At 36.4% G+C, this 25,307-nt stretch overlaps 1 protein-coding gene across 1 annotated transcript in view; it reads right to left on the bottom strand.

The window, feature by feature from the left end:
- Positions 1-973: 973 nt before the first annotated feature.
- lpcat1 (lysophosphatidylcholine acyltransferase 1) overlaps positions 974-25,307 on the bottom strand; it is a 33,206-nt gene continuing 8,872 nt past the window's right edge. The window contains exons 3-15 of the mRNA XM_079878211.1: positions 19,254-19,393; positions 15,987-16,201; positions 13,621-13,733; positions 13,398-13,458; positions 11,096-11,154; positions 10,572-10,606; positions 10,046-10,100; positions 9,633-9,715; positions 8,168-8,293; positions 4,560-4,713; positions 4,321-4,413; positions 4,026-4,167; positions 974-3,013 (exon numbers count right to left, since the gene is read on the bottom strand). Coding sequence (XP_079734337.1) covers positions 2,817-3,013; positions 4,026-4,167; positions 4,321-4,413; positions 4,560-4,713; positions 8,168-8,293; positions 9,633-9,715; positions 10,046-10,100; positions 10,572-10,606; positions 11,096-11,154; positions 13,398-13,458; positions 13,621-13,733; positions 15,987-16,201; positions 19,254-19,393 — 1,473 coding nt within the window. The 3' untranslated portion in view covers positions 974-2,816. The remainder of the gene's footprint in view (positions 3,014-4,025; positions 4,168-4,320; positions 4,414-4,559; positions 4,714-8,167; positions 8,294-9,632; positions 9,716-10,045; positions 10,101-10,571; positions 10,607-11,095; positions 11,155-13,397; positions 13,459-13,620; positions 13,734-15,986; positions 16,202-19,253; positions 19,394-25,307) is intronic.

A 25,307-nucleotide genomic window follows, 5' to 3' on the forward strand; every position in this document is an offset into this window, starting at 1 on the left:
ACAGCTTGGACACAGGTGGCAAAATGCTCCACTTTCAAGAACTCAAGAAGCAATTCTTAGTCTATTTTTACAACAGGGATGATGTAATGCTTTTTCTTGCCGTCTTTCCAGTTGATTTGGGGCGTTTTGTTAATGTTATAGCGCCTCCCTGTGGTGCAGCGAAACATTCCTTTATGTAAGTTTCTCTAACAAATGACATCATGTGTTTACATCGTAGGCTTAGGTGACAGATCAGAGAGGAATGGAAGAAAAAGGTGGGTGAGGGAAGAAAAAATAGAGCGAGAGGAAGAACAGAGAAAGAAAATGGGAGAAAATGTGAAAGACTATACATGTGCATGTGAGTGAAAACAGTGAGTCATGTTCAAGAATAATGATGAAACAATTTTATCAGCAAGGTTAAATATTCTGTGCTCGTGGCATTCTATTATTAACCCTTATGAGCTATTCATTTTTTAATATAGGCCTACACTCAGGATGTTGGGGACCCCATAAAATGCATTTTTGTAACATACATGTAATAACGTATTTAAAAAAAAAATTAATAATAATATCACTCACTTTATGTTTTTACTCTATTTGAGCAGTGTTGGAAAGATTTAAGGTGTTTTGTAAATTTATACAAGTAGCCTACATTTAAAAAAATAAATCCTGAGCAGTTTCACGCCAACATACAATCAGATATCATTCCGATTTATTTAGTTGTAGTGCTAGAAAGTGTCAACCACGACATCAAGTGCCAATTAGATGAAAGGATTTTTTTATTATTATTATATTATTTCAGCAAACGTCATTTGGGGTCAAAATACCACAAATAGCTTATTAGCATTAAGAAAAGAAAGAAATATTTAACCTAGGCTACCGTATTACCTTTCACGGAGAAATAATTTAAATAAATAATTAAACGTGATATTAACCTGAATTAATACCTAAATTAATTAACCTGAATTTTTTTTTTTTTTTTTTTTTGTATGTCAAATCGCTCGGGCTCAGTGACTCTATGACGTCATATCCCAGGAGGGGCTTCCAAAAGTAACATTGTCTCATCCTCCAAAGTCAAAAGCTGAAACATTCTTTAAACTACTATCACAAAGAAAACCAGCGCAATGTCCTAAAATGATTCGAATTCACTCTCTTGAACATTGCGCCTCTTTGTGGTGAAGTCCTACACTGCTAATAAATAAACTCCACTGGAATTTCGTTCTTCTTTTTTTGGAGCCGTCAATGAGTAGTTGGGTCGTCTGTTGCATATTAATCTTTCATTTTAAAAGGTCAGTGATAAAAAAAGCACATTTATTTTACCCATAAAGCAGTGAAAAAAGCATTAAGGAGTCATTGAAGAAAAAAAGTAATTAATAAAATAAACATCTTTTTAGATGACTTTACAAACCAGAAAATCATTTTATGATTTTAAACAAGACAGGCTACCAATAATATTGTTCTTAAACACGCATTCGTCTTAAAGCGTCTCTGAACAAACCACACACGTCAGTTTAACAGAATGAATAAAGACATGCATACTACTCTTTTTTTTTTTTTTTTCCTTCTTCTTCATTGTAGGCAACTTTGAATTTTTGGTCAACATTATTGTCTTCTGTTCATCAGAAAAATTATCAAATGTAACGTACAGCTGTTTCAATGTTCTTATTTGCACATATGTTTCATTTGAAGAAGGCGTGATTATCTGCGAATACACGGTGCTGGTTCATGTTCACGAGATTAAATATGTCCATCAAATTTGAAATGCACTTACTTACTCCAGTCAGTATAAAATCAATGATCCGCGTTGTTAAACTCATCGCGGCGTTCCGCGCAGAAACCGTTCTCATGAATGTTGTTGTATACTAAATACTGTTAGTCATATTTCCATGTGTTGGTAGTCAAACTCCATCTATGACACAGCATCGTGGGGAAAATTAAACAACATATTCTCATGAATAATGCAGAGAAATGCTCAGAAACTGCTGACGTAATTTCGTACTGTCCGGCAGTGGCAGCCAATCACCACTCCGAATTAACGCATATACCTCACTTTCGTCATTTTTGGTTCAACTTTGCTTTAGACCGAAAGAACAAAATGGCTCAGAAAAATACAAAAATAATATAAAAAAAACCACTTTTCCTTTAACAATACATATAAGTGCTATTGTTGTTTTTAATGTACATATCTGTTAACATCTCAAAATGTGTTTTAGGGTTGCATGACCATTTAATGTAATAGTGTGAATTTGTTTTAGTAATATCATCAAGACATATTTGAGTTACTTAATCTAGTGTAATAGGATTTATTAATGAAGGAATTCCTTTCGTGTAAAAACAAACCCGAGACATTTACAGGTTCACTCACAATTTCTTTTTACCAATATATTTGTGAAGCACATGGTGGTATGTTTTGTAATATTGCACCTCAACACCCTGAAAGACATCAGCCAAGACGTGTTTGGTTTCTTGCATATATTAAAACCACACGCTCATTTTATAAAGGAAACAATACTTTATATAGAAAATCTGTAATCTCTCAAAAAAAGAAAGAAAGAAAGAAAGAAAGAAAAAAATGCAAGGCATTCAAATGTAGTCAGTTTGGATTCCATCCGTAAGATCTGTCAGACAACGAACCGCCTTGAAGATTTTGAACAGATCTCTGAAAAAAAAAAAAAAAAAAAAAAAAAAATTCCCTGGGGTAATGTACCCAGGTGCAAATTCCGATTCAACTTCAAGATAACGTCTGTCATCAACTCTCCTGCACACAGAAGTACACACATGCACACAAAATACCCTTCAACACTGAGGGTGACAGGCTGTGATCGTAAAAGCTGCTTTCAGTCCTGTTTCTTGCAGTGTGCAGCACTGTGAGTGTTTGGATCTCGAGGGCTGAAGTCAGCACAGAAGCCGTTAGTAGAAGGCCGAGACTCTGTGGGTGAAGTGGATTCTCTGGAGTGTTGAGGGATTGGCTCAAGGAGACAGTGGTACTGCTCCACAAAATCAGGACAATTCTCCATAAACCGGCAAAAATCATCTGCCACAAAACATAGCATGTTTACAAGGTAATACATACCAAATATATGAGACAAATTGATTCATTCAATTCGATGCAAAAACATAATAATCAATATTTCATTATTTTTTTCAAGAAAAAAGGGCAAACCTTCTACACATTTCTTTAGCATGCAATTGATTTTTTTCTTTTTTCTTGAATGTGCACTTGTAGTGAACTTCAAAACTTAAAAAACATTACTTATTTAACATTACATTGAAAGGTAATATATTTTAAATATATTTACTAAATTGCAACTTTATCATTACAAATGTGTAATTAGAAGCAATTATGAAATTACATGTAAAGATGTTCTTAGGTCCTTTTAAGTGATCCTCTCTAAAGTTCAATATAAAGTGCATTTAATAATATATATTTAAACTATAATATATTTTCATTAAATTGTAATTAACATGCATTTAAGTGTCCAGAACATTAAAAATATATACTGTGAACTGAACAGTATTTTATTTCTGTAAAAAGTAACCTTGTTAAATATAGATTTTTTTTCATCATCACAAACATTATAAGAGGCACAGACTTCCATCTAACTGAATGCCAATAGATTAAATCAAATTCCAGACTACGGCAATTCTCACTCTATATTATTTTACTCAAAATTGAAGTGTAAATGTAATTTCATGTTAATTACAACTTTGTAATTATAATGAAACAATAAGCCCCTCTAAAACTGTGGTTTTAGAACAGTTGAGGAGTTGTTGGGCATGATGCAGGTTTTTTTTTATTTACTTTTTTTAGAATGCGGCTCAGCCAATTAAAATCAAGGACCAGAGAACTATTCATTTCATCATTTTGCTCACTGTGACCCCAAACAATGATGAAGTGAAGCCGATTCTCAACTGAACACAAGGATTGAAGTAGCAAAGCAGTTTTAATTTCCTTGTTGATATTTGTGTATATAATAAAGCAAGCACAAACACCTAAGCAATCAGACAATCACATTCAACATGTAAATCAAAGTAAAGGGTCCTACCAAATGTGATCTTCCCTTTGTCTTGGCAATCTATGGCCCTGAAGAGATCGCAAACAGCAAAATCTCCAACGCCTAGAGCCGTTTTCAAAATGATGGCCAGCTCATCTTCTACAACTGCTCCATCCTCCTGTGCTTCAAACATCTGGACATAAGGAAAAGTTCAAATGTTAAATTTCTCACTTACAAATACATATTAATAACTATAATCTATTAAGCAGAATATATTATACTGCACATTTATTGTGTGAGATCTTGTCTATTTGAAACAACGAGAGATTTTAGAAACTCAACTCACCCTAAAGGCCAGTTTAATGGTCTCCAGATATCTGAAAGGTCTACAAACCACTGACAGGGCGATGACATACTCTCTCACATCCATCTTCCCATGCTGGAAACAATTCATTCAAATGTCATCACAGTCTGACAGACATAATGTAAACGCAAAACTGATTACAACTGATCTGTTTGAAATGCAAGTTAATTTGTTTTCCATACAGTCACGCTCTAATAAAGAACATGTGATAAATGTTTAACCTCCTCAAAAAGAGAGAAGATGTCCTGGACTGCTTCTGTCGTGGATTTATTCAGGTACTGAGCAAAGCCCTCCAGATCCAGCCTGCTTCCACACATCTTATGGGCCCTGGAGGCTTCTTCATGCAGGACTTCATCAGTGACCCTCGTCTTCAGTCTAAGAGAGAGGACGAAAAATCATTCATTATTAACTTTTTTATTATTATAGTATTATTAACCAAATGTGCCACTGTCTGGTGAACTGAGAAAATTTAAGACTAGTTAAAATATTACAAATGTTTCAACCTAGAAAATCCTATATACTGATATATGATAAGATATCTTCTATATACTGATATATGATAAGATATCTACAACTACGTCCTTTTTTATCCTTGTGTTGTCTAATGAATTGCAACAATAAAATTCTATATCTTTAAAAGTATTGAGTACACATGCATTTCTAACAAGACACCTTTTTGGTTTAAAAAAAGAAAGAAATATTTCTCTAGAAACTCTGTGAATTGTTATATTGAGAGATGAAGGTTGTTCCATGAACTACTGTCTAAAAAGAAGAAAGCAAAATGGATCTAACCAGCACAGGGAGAGAAGTGGACGACCCAGAATAATAAGAGGACGAGAACATCAGGGTCTCTAGTTTGAGAAGCAGACCCCTTATTGGTGCTCAGCTGGCGGCTACATTGAACTGTACACACTAAACAGCTTTTCATCACTAACAGTGGAGAGAAGACTCTGAGATACTGGGCTTTTAAGAGTTTCAAAGAAACAGTCACATCTGACACTGGCAGAAAAAAAAAGAATGAAAGGCAGAAAAAAAAAAAAAAAAGGGGCAGGATGGGCAAAAGAACAAAGACTGAATGGTAAAAGATTACAAAAAGAGTATTCTAGATGAATGCATCCAAGTTTATAGTGGGAACAGTTTGAAGAAGCATCCTACAGGCCAATAACACCTACGGGAAGCACAGCAGAATGCATGAGATTAAACTTCAGTTGAACCTCTTAATAAACTGACTGCATATGGTCTATGCTACATGTGGTCTATGCTACATGTGGAGGATTCTTCTGAGTTTGAAGAAAAACATTTTTGGGAAATAGAAGATTTTTGAAAAGAAATGAATACTTTTTACACATTAAATTGATCAAAATGGACACAAAAGACATTTATAATGTTACAAATGATTTACATTTCAAATAAATTATATATTTTTGAAATTTCTGCTCATCAAAGAGTTAAGAAAAAAATCTATCATGGTTGTAAATCCAAAAATGTTAAGCAAGCACAACTGTTTTCAACATTGATATTGATTTTTATTTATTTTTTAGCACCAAATAAGGAAATTACAATGATTTCTGAAGGATCATGTGACATTGAACACACGTGATCATGTGACACGCTAGTGCTTTAGGCACTGGGGCCGTAATCCTCCAGGAGGACGATACTGGTCTAGTTAATCCCATTTGCTAATTTTCTCGAGTTTCAGTTTAACAATCATCAGATAAATTATTCTAGAGTAGAGAAAGAATCTTGAGGACTACTTTTAGCGTTGCAATACTTTGAGGTTTACATTGGTTCATCTGTACTGCCGGTGACTGTATATACCGACCATAAACCTATGTTATTTTTTTGTCAAGAATGTACAGTAGTGTAAATGTCTTTATTGTAAGTTAATGCATCCTAGGTGAATAAATGAATTTCATGTTCTACGAGGCCCGAGACCTGGTTGCTGACCGCGGCCGACAGGCAGAAGCTGGCAGTGACCGAACGCGATGGTCGGCGTCAAGAGGACAGACCACATCAGCAACGAGCTACTGAGGAAGACGAGCAAGGTCAAGGACGCCAGCCAGGCCGAACAGGCCAAGAAGCGATGGGCCGGACACGTGGCCAGGAGGTCGGACGGGCGATGGACGCGGGCCGTGACCGAAAAGCCTGGCGAAGTTGCTGTGGCCTGCATCAAAAGACCGAAATACAGGCCAATTGAAGGAGATTGAAGGTGAATAAGTGTATTAAATTTCTTTAAAATAACATTTCAAAAGTGATTCCAAATTTTAAAGTAGTGTGTGTCTCTGGTTTTATTTGCTTACTTCACTTATTATTATTATTAATAGTAGTAGTAGTAGTAGTAGTAGTAGTATAAGATACATAATTAGACAGAATTACTGGCGATTTACTACTTTATTTACCTGCCAAAGTCAATTTTTATTCACCTTTGATGCTCAAAGAATATTATAGTTTGACCATTATAACAGCAAGCCATGTTTGTTGATTGTATTTCCTCATCATATTCACTAGAGGGCAGCAGGTTCACTGCCTGATGAGAAGCATCAGTACAAACCAGCCCACTGCTGTACCACCAGAGTAAAATCAATCATCAGCCTCTAAATCCAAAGCAAACAACGCCCATGTTAACTTCTCGTTATGAGTGCAGTGCTGGCAGGCAAAGAGCTATGTTTGATTTTTTCATCAATCAGCACAGCACTGCTCATACTATTGAACGTAATGATCATTTATGGTGTGGCTCTACTGAAGAACCATAGATCAATACTATGATATGTAGAGCCGAGCGATGGATGAACGTGCTAATGGATTGATTGGCTGGATGGTTGATTCAACCAATGACCAAACCCAGCACCTTGTGTACCTGAGACTGTCCTTTACTGTTATAACCTACTTAACTAAAACATAAGCACTGATTCTTTCAACCTACAAATTGAGAGATCAAGTATATTAAATTAAAAAAATAAATAAGTTTGCTGTTCTGCTAGACACACCTACAGACCACCCAAAGTCCATGTTCGTTCAGAGATCATCTGGTGCACAGTGCACAGAAAAAAAGGCTAGAGCTTTTACAAGCTATAATCTGACAGACCCCCTTTAAGCAACTTCCAGGAACCACAGGAAAACTTTTGACAGGCTCTCTTCCGGTAATTCTCATTGGAGCCTTGTCTGATTGGTCACTGCTTAGTTACTCACCAAATCAGGACATCCTATGATAATAACAGATGGAAAGTATGGTATCAAAGTTATGTTTACAAGATACTGGGTTGCTAGCATTGCATACTATTCTTTGCTTTTAGATTCATATCTTTTGCATGGACAAAAATTCTTAATATAAATTCCTTAACATTAACGTACAGTAATAGATGAAAAACTCATCAACGAATGTGGAAATACTCTGAATTACACTAGTGCTTTAATTTATTGATTAAAAATACATTCAAAAATGAAATATTGTGAAATATTATAACAATTTAAAATAACTGTTTTCTATTGTAAAATATTTTAATATATTGATGACAAAGCTGAATTTTCAGCATCATTACTCCAGTCTTCAGTGTCACATGATCCTTCAGAAAACTTTTTTGTAGAAACCATGATAGGCCAACATTTTTTTCAGGATTATTTGATGAATAGAAAATAAAAAAAGAGCATAATTTATTAGAAAAAGAGAAATCTTTTGATCAATTTAAAGCATTCTTGCTGAATAAAAGTATTAATTTCTTAAAAAACAAAAAAACAAAAAAAACAAACTATGAACGGTAGTGTATGCCACCGTACATCGTCCTAGACATCATGCGGTGGTGTTAAAACTTAAAACTACTGATCTACTCACCCCAAACTTCGCACCAATCTGGCTAACTCCAGCAAGCAGGTGTGTCTGGGTAAACGCAAAGGGCCTTTAGCCATAGCAAGCTGGCAATCCTCAAAGGAGTAATCGATAATGGGCAACCCAAGTGCCCTATGGAGAAAACACACAGAATGAAAACAAGTATGTTTTATTACTTATTACAGGACACTAGTAGGGCCTTTTAGAATGATTTTATATATAAAGGCCTGGTTTCACAAACAGGGCTTAGATTAAGCCAGGATTAAACCTTAGTTCAATTAGGACATTTAAGTAGCTTTTATAAACATGCCTTAGAAAAAACATTACTGTGTGCATCTTGAGACAAAACAATGGCAATTACATATTTTAAGATACGTCAGTACAAGTTGCTTTTAGTTAAAACCGCTCAAACATGCACTTTAATCTGGGACTAGCCTTAAGCCTCATCTGTGAAACCAGGGATAATAGGAAGAAATGTAAAGCCAAACAAACAGTTCTTTTGATCAGCATGAAATAGAGGGTATGCATTGACGTAACATTTCCGCAGAAAAAACACGCCCCCTCAGCCGGACTGAGTGGCAAAAGAGCCTGTTTCATGACTGGATTTAATAGGGGAAACTGCGAGAACGCAAGTAAAACAAACGATTATCAGTTTAAACTAAAGGTTGGACTTGATATAGTGTTCCTTACAACTTATCAAAGATCCAGTGATCCATAGATATTGACATGCAGCCAGGAATCATGTTTCCTGACATTTATATGTGCCCAATTTCGACGCCGGGGAAATACATACAGCACATTTGTGAATGCTTAATATAAATATACAATATAGGTAGGTCTAAATCCATGTGATCACTTATATCAATGTTATATATATATATATATATATATATATATATATATATATATATATATATATATATATATATATATATATATATATATATATATATATATATATATATATATATATATATATATATATATATCTTATCGTCCAGCCCAAAAGGTTTTTGTCAGTGTTTATTTAAAAACATCCCAATTTTGCAGAATATAAGATGGTAAATAATTGATGAGTTGTCAATACAATATGTAGGGTATGATTTTACCTCAAAATTCAACATATTGACACAAAATGATAACTGCAAATCAATGTTACACTGCCTGGAGTCCAGTTGTTTCTGTGAATTGCAGAGATCCATTTGCTTCTCTTTTCTGTAGCTTTCGGCAGTCTGTAAAAATATACCTCAGATTTCTTGTCAAATCTATATGTACAGTCAATCTCAAAGCTCTTTCCCATTTTAAATGTATTTTTCGCTACATTCATGCTGAAAACCAATGCTGCAACTTAGTCTTTTTGCCACTCAGTGGACGTAACTGTGCGTAACAGTGACGTCATGTGCATACCCTTTATAAAGTGAGAATAAAATCTTTGTCATAAGTTTGTTAGGCCTTTTTAAAATTCACTCACTTGGCCATGATGCGTCTCACATTGCTGGCAAACAGGGCTGGATCTTCCTTCTCCTCTTCTGATGGGGTATATGTAGGAAGATACTGGACAGAAAGAACAATGTTTTATTATCATTATATATATATATATATAACCCTACATGTCAAAAAACTAAGAGTATTAGTAGACCATCAAAATAAAGTGTTAGCATATATATATGTATGAAATGAAAATTAGAAATGTTGAATTGGCAACTAACTGAAATAAATACATTTGAAAAGTACTAAAAAATAAGTTGTTGAAGTACTAAAGTCACTGACTAAAACTGGAAAAAAAACAAATGAAAATATAAAAGCTAGAACTCAAAACATTATTGTAGTAAAGAAATAATACCAACATAACACTGACATTTACACCAAAATGTGAGTTCTCACCTCTATTTCTACGAAGTTATGTAGCTGACATAATGTGAGCCATAAAATCTTAAACCTGAAAAAGATAATGGTATTTAATTTTAACTCACCAATATACATACAAGCACATAAAACTTGACCATTACTCTAGACCCAGAGGACTCTCTAAAGGTGGTTTTCCCTTGTAATGTTTTTTCCATAAAGCAATACTGTCATTATAATATACTAAGAGGAAGGATAAGGGTATAGCTTACCCAAAAACAAAAATTATGTGTTTTTTTTTTTAGAATTATGCATGTTGTTTATTCACCCTCATGTAATTCCAAACCTGTTTGCATTTATTTATTCCGTGGGACATAAAAAGAGAAATTGAGAGAACCCACTGATCTAGAAAAAAAAAAAAAAATACATTCTTCAATTATCTTATTTTGTATTCAGCAGAAGAAAGAAACTCAGACAGGTTTGGAGCGACATGAGGGTAAGTAAATGATGACAGAATTTAAATTTTTGGGTGAACTGTCCCTTTAAAGGAACTCAAGAGACTCACGCTCCAGGCCCTTGCCACGTCCATGAGATTGTATCCTGTCAAGGAAGTGAGAAGAGAAAGATGTAAATGAATGGGATTAGCATCTCAAACAAAACCCTGAGTCCCTGGCAGTATCCACCTAAGCAAGTAACTAGCCTGCACACACACACACACAAACATGACCCAACCACTTGAACTTGTCCTTGCTCCTCTGACAGCACAACCTTGACTCTAAGGGCCCCGTGCTTAAATTCCAGTAGCGATAAATGCTAAGAGAAGAGCCAAGTTTTCAGGGAGTCTAAATGAAACCTGATTGCTGGACTTGTATTATTTATGAGAAGGAGACAAAGACATTACAGATGGACAGACAAAAAGAGAAAGGTTTCAACAGTGGAACAAAAAACAAAAAAAGTATAGCTTGTTTGATTGGGCTGTAAAATTAAATATAAAGTCTTCATGACTGAAGACACATAATCCACAAATCCAGACAGATCAGTGACAATAATGACACACCCTGTTTGGGCGTTGAGGTTGTTCCTTCTTACCATCTCATTAGGATACCGCAACAGCACAGGTTGCACAGGAACACCAGGAATGAACGCACCTGCAGGAAAGGAGGGACAAAAGGACGGTAAACGAGTGGGAATCAGAGAGATCCTGTGCTTTGACCTCGTTTCACTCCAAGGGATGGGTGTGGCATTAAAACTATAGCCTGACCCATTTGAAACATGACCCTTCTGTGTGACTGTGAGTGTGAACTTAAGTATCCAAATCCACGACCTCATCCAGCTTTAGTGTTTCTAATATTCAGATTTCACTGCAAACCAATTACTTGCTAACATTAACATAACGATAATACTAAATCATTTAGAGGATTAACTGTTTCCATCAAGAGACAATCATAATTTTATGAGCTGAACATTCACTCAAGAGATCTTTACACTTAAAGGTGTCTTTTAGTAAGGTGGGTTGTTTATTTTTGTCATTTTCTTTCTAGCACTTCTCAAAAAAAGTGGCCTGCATCTTAATATGGGAGTTGCTTGCCATTTTTGCTAACTGTCCTCTTTTGCGTTTCACTTTTAAAAACAACAAAGCAATACACGTGAGTCGTATCCACAGTCTTGTTTTCTCGACATTTTGAGCATCAGTCTGTGCCAGTCAAATCTCATCACTTCTGGGAAGGTTTAGAGAGATGAGAGATGCCCTTCAGCTTACAAGCAGCTTCTTATTACACGTTGTTAATAGAAACTGACCAACCCTCCACAGAGACTGAACTCACTCACCTTTGGCAAACTCAATGCAGCTCTTATACAGAGCAGGTCAATGCAAATATACAAAACACCCATCATTCATTTGCATCTTTCACCATAGAGATGGTCTGTGCTGGTATTTGACTAAAGCTTGGTTTATACTTAAAGCGTCCACATGTGCCTGTAATTTTTAGGCAGAGCAGAACTACTGTCAAAAGTCAAAAGCACCATTTTGCATACACAGTTGCAGCTTCTCTGTTTTTCAATACAATAAAATGTAATGACTTTATATTTAAAAATCCAGGTTTTTGCACAGTTTGGTAGTTTTATATGGAGCAAAAATTAATTTATTCCCACAATAGATTTATTCTATCTTGCAGAGAACACTGCTCTAGACTTGCCTAAAACACATCAATCAATGTCCAGATATCACATCCGCAAAAGTCTACATCACATTTTGAAATATTAGCATAATGCCCACCCAAAGAAAGGCGGCGAGGCTTTAGAGAATTGTAGTGTTGTTGCCATGTTGTGGCATTCCAATGTAGGTTCCGAACGATCTGCTTGATCATCCGCATTTTCAGAATCTGACTCTGGCTCTAACTGATATGGTAAAGCCTACGACATTATTAACTGGTTGTGTTTACAAAGACTTCATAAGCCTGGGAAGCTGAAACTCGTGATTATGGTAAGGGGTGTTACATATAAGATACACACTTGAGGTGTTTGGCCAATCACAACACAGTGGGTCATCTGGCCAATCAGAGTGCCCTTGGCTTTTCGGAAGGATGGTCTTTGTAAAAACCAGAAATCAATCAGTCAGACTGGGAATAGAGGTGCTGCAATGTACAGTAAGTGTAACATTTTCCTGAAGAAGAAGAACTAAAAGTATTCATGCAGACTATGATGCCCTTCGAGTCATCAAAATACCAATGGAAGCCATACTATATGAAAATGGAATGCAATTTTGACATCTTATGCTTAAGAAATTGATTACCAAATAGTTTATTCCAAAAATGCACTATAAACATTTCTGTACTTCATCAAAAAACACCAGAACTCACTGCACACATTCAAACTCAGATTCTGGCCTTGTTTTTGTTTTGGAGAGCTATCTGGCTGCGGACCAGCAGAGCTGATGTTGTCTGGTACATTGAGAGCTCCAGTATTAAAGGTTGTAGAGAGAAAAGTGAGATAGCCAGACAAGAGAAAATAAGCAAGGGATAGAGAGAGGAGGATTGGGGATTAGAGGAATAGAACCGATACAATGACTGACAGAGGAGAGGGGGATTTGAGGAAAAAAGACCATCAGACTCCACAGCGCACACAGGAAGTGGAAGCCAAGCGCCAGATCTCTCAGCGCTGTGAACCATGATGGGCTGCAGATTAGAGAGGGTACAAAGAGAGAGCAAACACCAAAGCACACATATACCCACTATAGATAGCTAAATATCAGCAAATTATCTTCAAAAAACATTCTTAACATTTCTATCACAAAGACTCAAAAACAAAAAACACAAATCACTCATTCCAGGCATGAAAATTGCGTTTAGTCGGCAGATATCAGAGGTGGGCACAGACAGCGTACTACACATACCAGGCTTAAATGCGATGAGACAGGATCTATTGGTGCATGTGCCCTCCGGGAATATCATGATCTGGAAACAGGCCACAGTCAGAGGAGAAATACCTCAGTACTGCTCTAACTCACAAAATCATGATACAAAGTGGCCCACAAATGTGTTTGGACACTTAAAACTGTACGAATATCATTACGTTAGATGCAAAATATCAGATGTCTATGTGTGTTTGTGTGGTACCTGAGGCCATTTGCCATCAGAACACGCTCGGCGTTTGATCTCCTCAACGGTCTTCCTCCGAGAGTCCTGATCAGAGCGTGACACAAACACAGGCCGAATGAACTTGATAAGAGCTAAAATGGAGAAAGAGTGGAGGGTGGGGCAAATGAGAGAATAGAGGGTCACAGAGAGAGAACAATAAAATATTATAGGGCTCTACAGTGCGCCCATTTCACTCGCACATGCGAGTAAATATTTCGGCGTGCGAACGTGAAAAAATATTTGGGCGCACTCGTGCGAGTGACACAGCATTTTTTAGAAACAGCTGCAAATACATCATCATGAGGAGGGAGAGAGTAGGACACTATATTACCACTATATTATTTAGGCCTAAATCTTCAGTAGATAGTCTGTAGCCTCATAAAAAAAAAAAAATACAGTGCCCACACACGAACTATTTCAAAACAGCGCGAATTCATTCGCTCTTAAAACATCCTCTGATATAAACAAGTAGGCCTAGACTTAAAATGTATTAATTTTTAGCATTTAGTCATTTATTTGTAATAACCACTTTAAGTGGGCTATTTAAATTTTTTTATTTATATGTTAAATTATGTTTTTAAAACATAAGCGCAGAGTGTTACGTAATATTGTGTATGTCGAAAGAATTTGTCCGCAGCTGCTCAAAAAAAAAAAAAAAAAAAAAAGTCAAAAACCCCACTGTCAGTGTTTTGTAAGGAACAGGCAAATATGTAAAATATAGCAGGAGACATTTTAATTATTTACTAATAAAACAGTTATTTTTTATGTCAGTGTCGGCTAGACAGATGAAGTTGACGACTCGCGATCTTCGCAGCGCCAGAGAGAAATGCACATTTCATACGAATTACATAAGCAGCGCAGTCTGTTTTCTTTCGTTTTGAATTGTTCTGCTTAAAAGTAGACATTTAAAGCTATCTATATGTCTCAGGTCTGTGAGGCAATAGGCTACCTTATAGCCCTACGCTGAGTTTCGGTTCATTTATGAGACGAGCTCCAGGTTCGCCAGCGCCTCCGTGTCCTGATTATCTATTTTCTAATAGCCTATAGGCCTATTTACTTATTTATTAAATCCAGACAATTGGTTGATGAAACATCGATTAAAATTACAGTAAGATACAATTAATACAAAACGAAATTAAATTTAAAGACAGGCTTTGTGCTTTCAGTTTGAGGTCTCTGTGAAAGTTTTAAAACATTCGTTTAATGCCGCTTTAGAGCGCTCACGTCCGTAACGGAGAACTGTCTGTAACAATTTTTTTTTTTTTTTTATGAAATAAATTTCTAAAAAAATACGACTTAGTCCAGTGCGACTTAGGCTATATATGTTTTGTGGCACATTTTTTGACTGATATGCGACTCCGGAGCGACATAAAATAGGCTACGGTAAGTTATGTATTCTTTTTGTGCAAATGTCCCATAAATTCCCATCCTTTAAGGATTAATTTATGTCCCGTTGACCGGTCCATTGCATTACGAATAAAGCTAATCAATAAAGTCAAAAATGTGATGTGCAGTCAAGTTTGAGTGTGTGCGCTATTTGAACGAGTGTTCTTCTCACTGATATGCTTGTTGTGATTTGCGGAGTTTTGACGAGTTTTATTCAAAAGTGGTGACGTTCCTACACCCCCCCCAACAGAATTAAATAAAAATCTTTTGTTTGAAAGTTTTGGTCTGATGTTCTTAACCTTACAATGAGCATTGTAAATTTAATTGTTGAATAATTCTAATAATAAAACTATAATGATAAACTTATACAACAAAAATGACTGTGCCCCTAAATATTTGTCTGTGCTCCTAAATTTTTTTATTTAGGCGCACCAGTGCTCCTTGTTCAAAAAGTAAGTGTAGAGCCCTGTATATATTTTTTAAAAGTGACTAAAGGGAGACCTAAAAAGTAGAAAAGTCAAATCTTGCAAAATGCTAAGAGTATAAATTGAGATTTTCTATAATAAACAATAATTAATAGGCCCAAAGCACAAACAAAAGTTTTCTTAACTATCTTTCCTTCCAAAAACATTTAAAAAAATCTTTGACCACAAACTTTTGAACAGCAGAGTAGCGCTTACCATAAAGAGGGAAAAAAAATTCTCTTATCACATCTCATTTACATTTTCATTTATCAGACGCTTTTGTCTCAAGCAACTTGCAAATGAGGAGAACAATAGAAGCAGTCGAACCAAACTACTGTTGAAGTTAATCCCAACTGAACAAAAGAGCAACAATATCTAAGTCCCAGTTAGTCAAGCACAGTACACATCTCAATTTATCAGGTGCAAAAGCTTTAAGGTGAACTAAACAAACCAAAAAGTTTAAATATTTGTCTATTAATATTTTTAAAAACTTACTGCCCCAGACTGGAATGTCTTTACTCTCTGCCTTCATCACTATTGACGCCATTGTCATGGTGACAGGGATGGCGTCAAAATAGGATGAGTGAGGGGCCATCGTGAGGATGGGTGCTTCACTGGGCAAAGCCGGCCGTCCCTTTACACGCACCCAGTGAAACCCTCCGGAAAACCACATGGCTCTCATGATGGTCTTTAAGGCCAGATCTACCAGCCTGGAGAGAGAGAAACAAACAAAAGGGAAGACAGAGACAGGGTTAGTAGGAGAATCTGATTCCTGACATTGTGGGGCAATTCAATTGCCTTCACATACAACTGACTGTAGTACACCTCATTTAGCAGTCAACATGAAACTGCATTGCAAACTATTTTACTTCAATAATGTGACACATTTCTTAATTGAATTGGATATTCAATTACAACAACAAAAAAACTGAAAAAGAGTACAATACATTATAATGTAATAATGCAGGAACATGTATAAAGAAAGGCCTAATTAGGATTAATTCATGGTTTACTGTACGTTTTTTGTTTTCACAGACTAGGTTGATATTTTAACTGTTGGGATGTCGAAAAATGTGTGTCTTTAGAGGAGGCTGAAAAGGTTTTGAACTAGTTAAGCCTTAGCTTTCTACATAGACTTCAAGCTAAATATTTACCAGCACTAGAAACACTGCTCGCTCATGAACACACTTAAAACACTCTCACGCACACATGCACACCCTCTTAGACATGCACAGTAGTGAAATGCGTTGTTTCGTGACATGTGCCTTTCCAGTATTGGTAATTGAGCATTCCTGTTCAAACTTTCACTGTTGACAAAGACAAAAACTTTTCCTCTCCACACCTCACAAGAACAAACTTGCACACAATGGGATACAGAAAGACACACAGACATACAAACAGACAGTGAGAGAATATAAAAAGCCCTGTTGGAAGCTACCAGGTTATAGTGGAATGGAGACTGTGTGAATGGAGCAGTGTGATGTGACTCCGTGTTTGTGAGTAGGTGTGCCACACATACGTCATACACACAATACACCTCTCTTATTTTTAGCAGTTTAAAATTGTGAGAAAGAGTAAGCTTTCAAATATCTGAGGATATTTAGACTACTGCTTTGTTCCAAACCCTAGTAATCGCCTATGTTGGCAGCAAGCTTCTAACCAATGGATCCTCACAAGTGACTGAATTGAAACATTGTACATGGTGAGCAACCGCAGTAATGCTGATTCGCACACGCCACATAATGCTCACCACATGAACTGAACAGACTCAATCAGTTAATTCCAAGAGTTTGACGTTAGCAACTAGCTTTTTAAGTGTCTCAACCACAATGGAACCCAATGATACTGAATTAAAACACTATAGATGTGCAGCGAATGCATTAAAACTCATACGACACTCCTAATGTGAAGCAGAGTTACTATTAATACAGTTAACAAAATTAAAACCCAAAACATTTTAATTAATTAAAAAGAAAAACTAACGTGTAACTGGGAAAACCTAAAACAAAACTAAAATACATATTCATGACTCTAAAGCTAAAATAAAGGCCACAAATTAATTGTAGATGTTGCTACATTACACAACGTGAAACCTTTACAATCTGCCTCCTTTAAACAACAATGCAAACTCAAAAAAAAAAATAATAATAACAATGATAGTGTGAAAACTAGTAAAAAAATTAAATAAAAAATGTAAAAAATAATAACCCTGACGTAAAGCACATGAGAGATTTGACTATGGCACAATTTATTACAAAGTTGCATCCGAAAACACACTCTTTGGAAGATCACTAGGGCTTGAAACAGACCGTAAAGGTCTTTTCACCTTACTTGCTTGCTAGTAGAAAATACTGATACACGTGAATATCGCGATACTATGTTTGGCGATTCTCTATCGATTCTCAAAAAAAAAAAAAAAAAAAGTATTCGATTTAAACCCGACCACTATATGGCAGTTATCTCAGAACATAAACTGTGACAGGGAGAAATGCAAGGGTGCATCGCTAACGTTAGCATTAGTAAACCCATCTCACAAGAAGACAGAATTATACCAGTTCTCGGCTGGGTTCAGTGCTGAAGTGTGGACTAATTTTTCTTCAGCTATAAAGAAACCACTAAGGAGATTAACAAGAGTGATGTTGTTTGCAAAATAAGCCATGATAAAATACAATAGGCCTACTCGGGATACACATTGTATCTAAAGGTGATGATACACAGGGCAACTTTTTGAGCAATGTTGCTGGGCAATCTTGCCGAGAGATTGTTGCTTGGGCACTTTCCCATTGAAAATGGGCAATACAATTCTATCTGGATAATTTAGATCAGTTGTGGGCCCTGTGTCTCACCTGGTTGCCCGTTGATGGCAACATTGCCCAAAAAGTTGCCCCGTGTATCATCACCTTTAAAGCTCACTTAGCATCCTAACGCCATCCGTGCTACTGGGCGTTATTATTAAATTTGTACAAATTAAATCTTAAATATAAATATTAAATATGTTCCTCTCAAGAACAACAAAAAGGACTGCAGTGAGAAAACAATTAAGAAAGCATCTGATCGAAGCGATGTGGATATATTTGCACGAGCTCTGCAATTCAGAACTTCAGTCACATTGTGTTTATTCATATGGCGTTTTATACAATAGATTGCTCTAAACCAAGTAGCTTTACAGTATTAAATATTAAGTGAACTTTGCCTTTTCTGTAATATAACACTGTGAACATTTAAAGCAGCATCCAAGAATATATATAAAGCCAATATACCTAAAGAATCCTGCAAGCAATCTACTATTTTTCCTTTAGATTGCACAAAAACTAGTCATATAAATGTGAATGCAGATTCCATGGTTTTGATTCAATTTTATGCATATGGGGATATGTTCTTTATGACAGTTTTTAAAATGAGATGATCTTCCTAAAAAAAAAAAAGTAAAAAAAAAAAATATTGCAATACTATATTATCTTTCTTATAGAATTGCAATACATCACAATATACCTTATCGTAACCCCTGTATCGTGATACCATATCGGCAGATTCTTTGTGATACACAGCCCTAGTAGTTAACTGACTGCAGTTTATTAGGAAGTTAATCATGCAACCGTCTATACTCGCATTGGCTACTCATTTGAATATGCCAACGGTTGCTGTAGCTGTTGCTGTTGGCCTGTTTTAGCAGTGTAGTCTCATGCAGAGGGCAGAAATGTAGAGGCAGTGTAATGTTCCCGAACTCTCACATCTGATTAACATTTCTGATCTGTTACTCACCCCCTCCACCAGGATAGTGGTTCAACTGCATCCTCAGAACGGCCAACGGTAGCCACGAAAGCAAAGGGCCAGGCCAGCAACATCATGAACGCAGCAAAGAGCAGACGGACAGGGAACAGTGTCACAGACATCACAGCTATCTGTGAGAGAGAGAAAGAGTGTGTTAGAGGTAACCAGAGGTTAAAATCCAAAATATTTTCACGTTGATCCAGAATTTGCCAGGATAGCTTTCAAACAGTGCCGTGGAGCTGGAGAACACATAAATTGTGTGGCATGAGGGTCATTTACGGAAAGAGATGGGAAACAAAAATATGCAGGGAAACAAATATATGCAGTGAGACCATACTGCATTTTGCTATGCTGTGCAAAACTTAGACATAGAGAGACTGGCCTGGAGAACATAAACATTTAGACTACTCAGCCCTAGTTAACTGACAGACAGGCCAATAGTTCCAAACTCACATTCGGCTCTTCTAAGCAAAACCATCGAGATTTCAAAGAAAGATAGTTGATGTAATGGCTACATTAAGAGACCTAGTGTTTGAAATGCTTGAGAACAAAAGCATCAAGATTTTTGTTTCATGACTTTAAGAGATAGGCCTAGATTCTTTGCAGTTAATGATCTAAAGTTTACTTCAAACAAAGCTGACTATAAAGAATGAAGAACCCTGGGGCTTAATTTAGAAAATGCATGTATGAACAATTTTGATGATAAATTCCATGGATTTGATCCAATATTAAAAGTATCAAATCAATTCTGATGACTTAGTGATGCAATTGCAAATAAGTCACTAAAAACATTGCACACATTGCAATATTCTATTATATAGCCTATGTGTGTAATTTTTAGGAGCTAGGAGATGGCATTTATGAGACATTAAACATATCTTTGGAGAAAAGAAAAAAACATTTTACAATATTAAAAGAAATCATATAACATTAATTAAACCGTTGTATGAATTCATTTGATTAGTTTTTAATATTATTTCTGTTCGATCACAACACACAGAATCCAGAAATATTAGGCTATACAGAATTTAGAGGGGAAAAAATAATATTATTGTTAAAATTCTAATAAATTATTAAATAGTTAAAATTGTATAGATTTTATTGATTATACATGCTTTTTCATTTAATTCAAAATTAATTAAATAGTAAAAATGAACACTCAAAACTGAGGAGGAAAAGGTATTTCATAGGACCCAAATATAGTCTAGCATTTCAAAATGTGGATTTAGAAAAAGAGAATGTGTGTGTACTAACATTTTATACGTAGCAAACAGAAACATTTTACATTAGCATGATTCGAGACCACTGATTTCTACAAAGTTCACAATAACATAAAATCCAATTATGCTTTTGCAATGCCAGAATTAAATGCGTATGGTGAGCCATTCATGACTGCACTAACAGAACCATTAGCTCAGAGCACAAGGACATCACATGTCACGCTTCTATAGGCAAATCAGGAAAACAAGATCACATAAGAAGGACATAAGAGGGAACATGAATTGAGGAAGAGATAAATTTCAACTGATGTTAGATGCTTCTCCCATGAGAAAGGGTTTTTAAAAGCAGAAGAAAGAGAGATCATAGTATCTGATATGGACTTTACACAAAAGCATTGCACTGTAATAGTTTTATCCTGCAAACTCAATTCAATGTTCCTGAATATCCTGTGTCTGATCACACACAACTTCATGTACCAGGCTTTTCTCAACTGTACACTGGCTACTGATACAATACATCATCGGAGGAGCAAGATTAGGTTTGCATCAGCGTTTCTGATGACCTCTTGACCACAGATATCTCATGTTCTCATCAATGGTTTACATCTAAAGACCTCAGCTCACAATGATAAGCAGAAGTTTGTGCTTAAACACTAATTTTCTGTTGACGTTCATGTAACATTTGGGATCCCAGAGACTCTAATGCTGTACATATAAAATTAATAATAATAATAATAATAATAATAAAAATGAATAATTTTCGCTTCAATTTTTTTATGTTCCTCTGACCCAAACAAACCCAGTAGAGATATATTATTGAAGCTTTAACACTGTTGAACCACAAAGCAGCTGTGCACTTAAAAAAAGTAATTATTATCTTGTCCAGAAATGTGTCTTCAGTTTGAGGTATATTTGACTCAGGCAATAAGACAAAATAAACAACTGTAAAAAGTGTGTGAAACTAAATTTTGTATAAACACATATACATTTATATGCAGTAAATAAAACCTTTTTTTATCCCCATGAAGAACACTATGTTATTAAATTAGTTCCCATAAGGGAAATTCATCAGTTTCAACCTGATACTACCAATATATATGAAATACCATTTCCTCCTCTATATCTATATATATCTATATCTATATCTATATCTATATATATAGAGAGAGAGAGAGATAGATAGATATAGATATAGATATATAGAGATATATATATATAGAGAGAGATATATATATAGAGAGAGAGATATTAGGGCTGTCAAACGATTAATCACGATTAGGCTAATCGAATCCAAAATAAAACTTTGTGTTTACATAATATATGTGTGTGTATGGAGTATAATTATTTTCTATATATAAATACACACACATACATATATATTTAAGAAAAATGTGTTATTTATATATAAAATATTTATATATAATATAAATTATATATAATATAAATATATATACACAGTATATACATGCAAATATTTCTTAAATATATACATGCATGTGTGTGTATTCATATATAGAAAATAATTATACACCGTACACACACATATATTATGCAAAAACAAACTTTTATTTTGGATGCGATTAATCGCGATTAATCGTTTGACAGCCCTAATATATATTTTATATATATATATATATATATATATATATATATAAAAAATTGCTTGCTCTTGGGGTCTTTCAATTAAATTTCTAAACAAGAGAGTTAAACTGGGTTTATTCTGGAGTATATTTCTCATGTAATAATTCGTTACATTTACTTATTACATGGCTTGGTTGAATTCTAATGTAGAATGCGGTCTGTCATTTCTTGATAACAGACCGCTGCTAAGTATAACACACCGTTGCCATGAAAAACAGAGCGTTGCTATGGACGCAGGATTCTAACCGTAGAGACGGAACGGACTATTTTCTTTAGCGGAAGCAATACAATCGTTTTTAAATCAATAAACTCCTTTCTAAATCAATATTTTGTGTCAAATTATTGATTTATTTGGTAGGTAGCCATGTAATAAGCGGGATAATGTAGAGCGAGGCGGTTGTTATAGCAAATACAACCCCTTCAGGCTGATTCAAGTCCTGATCAGCCTGTCGGGGTTGTATTCGCAACAACCGCCTCGCTCTACATAATCCCTTACATAGCGCTTTTCTGGGTACTCAAAGCGCTTTACAGGAATCTCCTCTCTACCACCACCAATGTGCAGCATCCACCTGGATGATGCGATGGCAGCCATATTGCGCCAGAACGGCCACCACACACCAGCTTATTGGTGGAGAGGAGACAGTGATGAAGCCAATCAGTATGGGGATGATTAGGAGTCCATGATGGACAGGGGCCAATGGGCAAATTTGGCCAGGATGCCAGGGTTAAACCCCTACTCTTTTTCGAAGGACATCTTGGGATTTTTAATGACCACAGAGAGTCAGGACCTCGGTTTAATGTCTCATCGAAAGGACGGTGCTTTTTGACAGTATAGTGTCCCCGTCACTGTACTGGGGCGTTAGGACCCACACAGACCACAGGGTGAGCACCCCCTACTGGCCTCACTAACACCTCTTCCAGCAGCAACCTGGTTTTCTCAGGAGGTTTCCCATCCAGGTACTAACCAGGCTCATGTTGTTTGCTTTAATTTAAAAAATAACATGCAAAATAAAAAGATACTTAATTCAAAAATAAAATAAAAAAGCTTCAACCAACTCCTAGATCTGAGAACACATAATACAATTTAGAGGGCTAAATCAGCACGTTGAGGACCAATCTTGTTGAAGCTTGGAGTAAAAAAAATATATGGACAAAAACTTTGTTGATTGCAGCTAAAAGCTAATTGGAATTTTTTGTTTTTTTTTGGTTAGACTGTAGCAAGAACCAATGACAAAGTAGAAGACAGGAACGAGCTCACATTAAGACCCGGAATGGTTAATGAATATTTAATCTGCCTGAGAGTATGTGCTTCCAATTTCCAAGAAAAATCGACTGTGACACGTGACACGAAAAGCGTGAGTTGCTTGACCACTGCTCCATTTGTTGAGCCTAAAATAAGGTTATTCCTGTGCGTCTCTCATTCACAAACAACAAATTTGTAAAATGACACCCATCTTGTTAAATTTACTAGCAGTTAGCCATGACACAACGGGCTAAGGTTGTCATCGTGATTCGTGAGATCCGAGCTGGAGTGGAGCATCTCTCTGAGAGTGGTGATTAAAAGTGGATGGGCTCACGCGTCGCCTCCATTAGGAGGAGATGAACTGCGTTGCTGGTTTAGTATTTATATATTTATCTAGAGCTGCTGTCAACTCCTGCAGTCTGCCCTGACAGAAAGATTAAACTGAGCTAGAGGCTGAGGCAATGGCTCTCGTGGGAAAGGGAGGGAGCAGCAGAGAGCTAGAAGGAGCTAGTGTAAAATGTATTATAAGTGAAGACTACATACAAAAGCACTTATTCCCTATGGGATTTTAAAAAAATATTTTAAAAACAACACATACTTACTTTTCAAACAGAATAAAGAGCTAAAATCATTTGCTGAGAACAAGAATTATAACCCGGTCTCGACCTTCCCCACCCCAACCCACTATATAATGTCCCAGGAGTGAGAGGCGCAGCCCTGATCCCAGCCTATAGGGTCCTGTTAACAGCCTCCCCCTCATGTCTACACTCCATCTGCTTCAGCCTGAGGGAGGATGAGGGGGATGTGCTGGTTAAGAAGCCCATCTTCTCCCTAACCTGCATCTGATGCTTTTAGCAGCGCTGTAAAAGAGCAGGCGGACGATGCTGGTGTCTTTTAGAAGGGTTAAAGGGGGGGTGAAACACTCAGTTTCAGTCAATCTCATGTTAATTTTGAGTACCTATAGAGTAGTATTGCATCCTTCATATCTCCAAAAAGTCTTTAGCTTAATTATATTTATAAAAGAAAGATAGGCTGTACCGAGTCTTTCCGGAAAAAAACGAGCGGCTGGAGGCGTGACGTGTGGGCGGTGCTTACGCGCTGATAGCTAACAACACACAGACATTTGAAGCAGTTTTACTCACCGCCTGCGATTCCAACGCACGACCGTGAACCTTTATCGTTGGGACTGCTCCATCCTTAAAGGGGGGGGGTGAAATGCCATTTCATGCATACTGAGTTTTTTACACTGTTAAAGAGTTGGATTCCCATGCTAAACATACACAAAGTTAAAAAAATTAAATTGTACGTTTGAAGGAGTATTTCTGTGCCAAAAATTGTCCTTCCGGTTTGTCACAAGTTTCGGAAAGTTTTTTTCGAGTATGGGTCTGTGTGACGTCAGCTGGGGCGTAATTTCCTTATATGGGTCCTAAGGGCACTTCTCCCGGAAGAGCGCGGGCGCGCGCACACTCGTAGACCAGAGAGAGAAGAGAGCCAAAGCAGTACCTCATCAAAGCGCTCTGCTCGGCTTTTGGGAAGTCAGTGTCACCAAAGAAGTGGGTTTTTGGTTGCCAGGGCAAGACAACCCTGCACAGATTCCCAAAGAACCCAGCGTTAAGGGACCAGTGGATGGAGTTTGTTTTTCCAGAGCATCAACGGAGTTGCGCAAGACTGTTTGTTCCCTGCATTTCGACGATGATTGTTTTATAAACAAGGCCCAGATCGACGGATTTGCAGATCGTCTAATGCTTAAGGATCGAGCAGTCACAATGATAAAGGTTCGCGGTCGTGCGTTGGAACCGGGCGGTGAGTAAAACTGCTTCAAATGTCTCTGTGTGTTGTTAGCTCGGCGCGTTAGCACAGCTTTAGCTTCGCCCACACGGCCCGCCTCCAGCCGCTCGTTTTTTTCCGGAAAGACTCGGTACAGCCTATCTTTCTTTTATA

This window comes from Squalius cephalus (assembly GCF_949319135.1).
Source record: "Squalius cephalus genome assembly, chromosome: 8".
Classification (NCBI taxonomy): Eukaryota; Metazoa; Chordata; class Actinopteri; order Cypriniformes; family Leuciscidae; genus Squalius; species Squalius cephalus.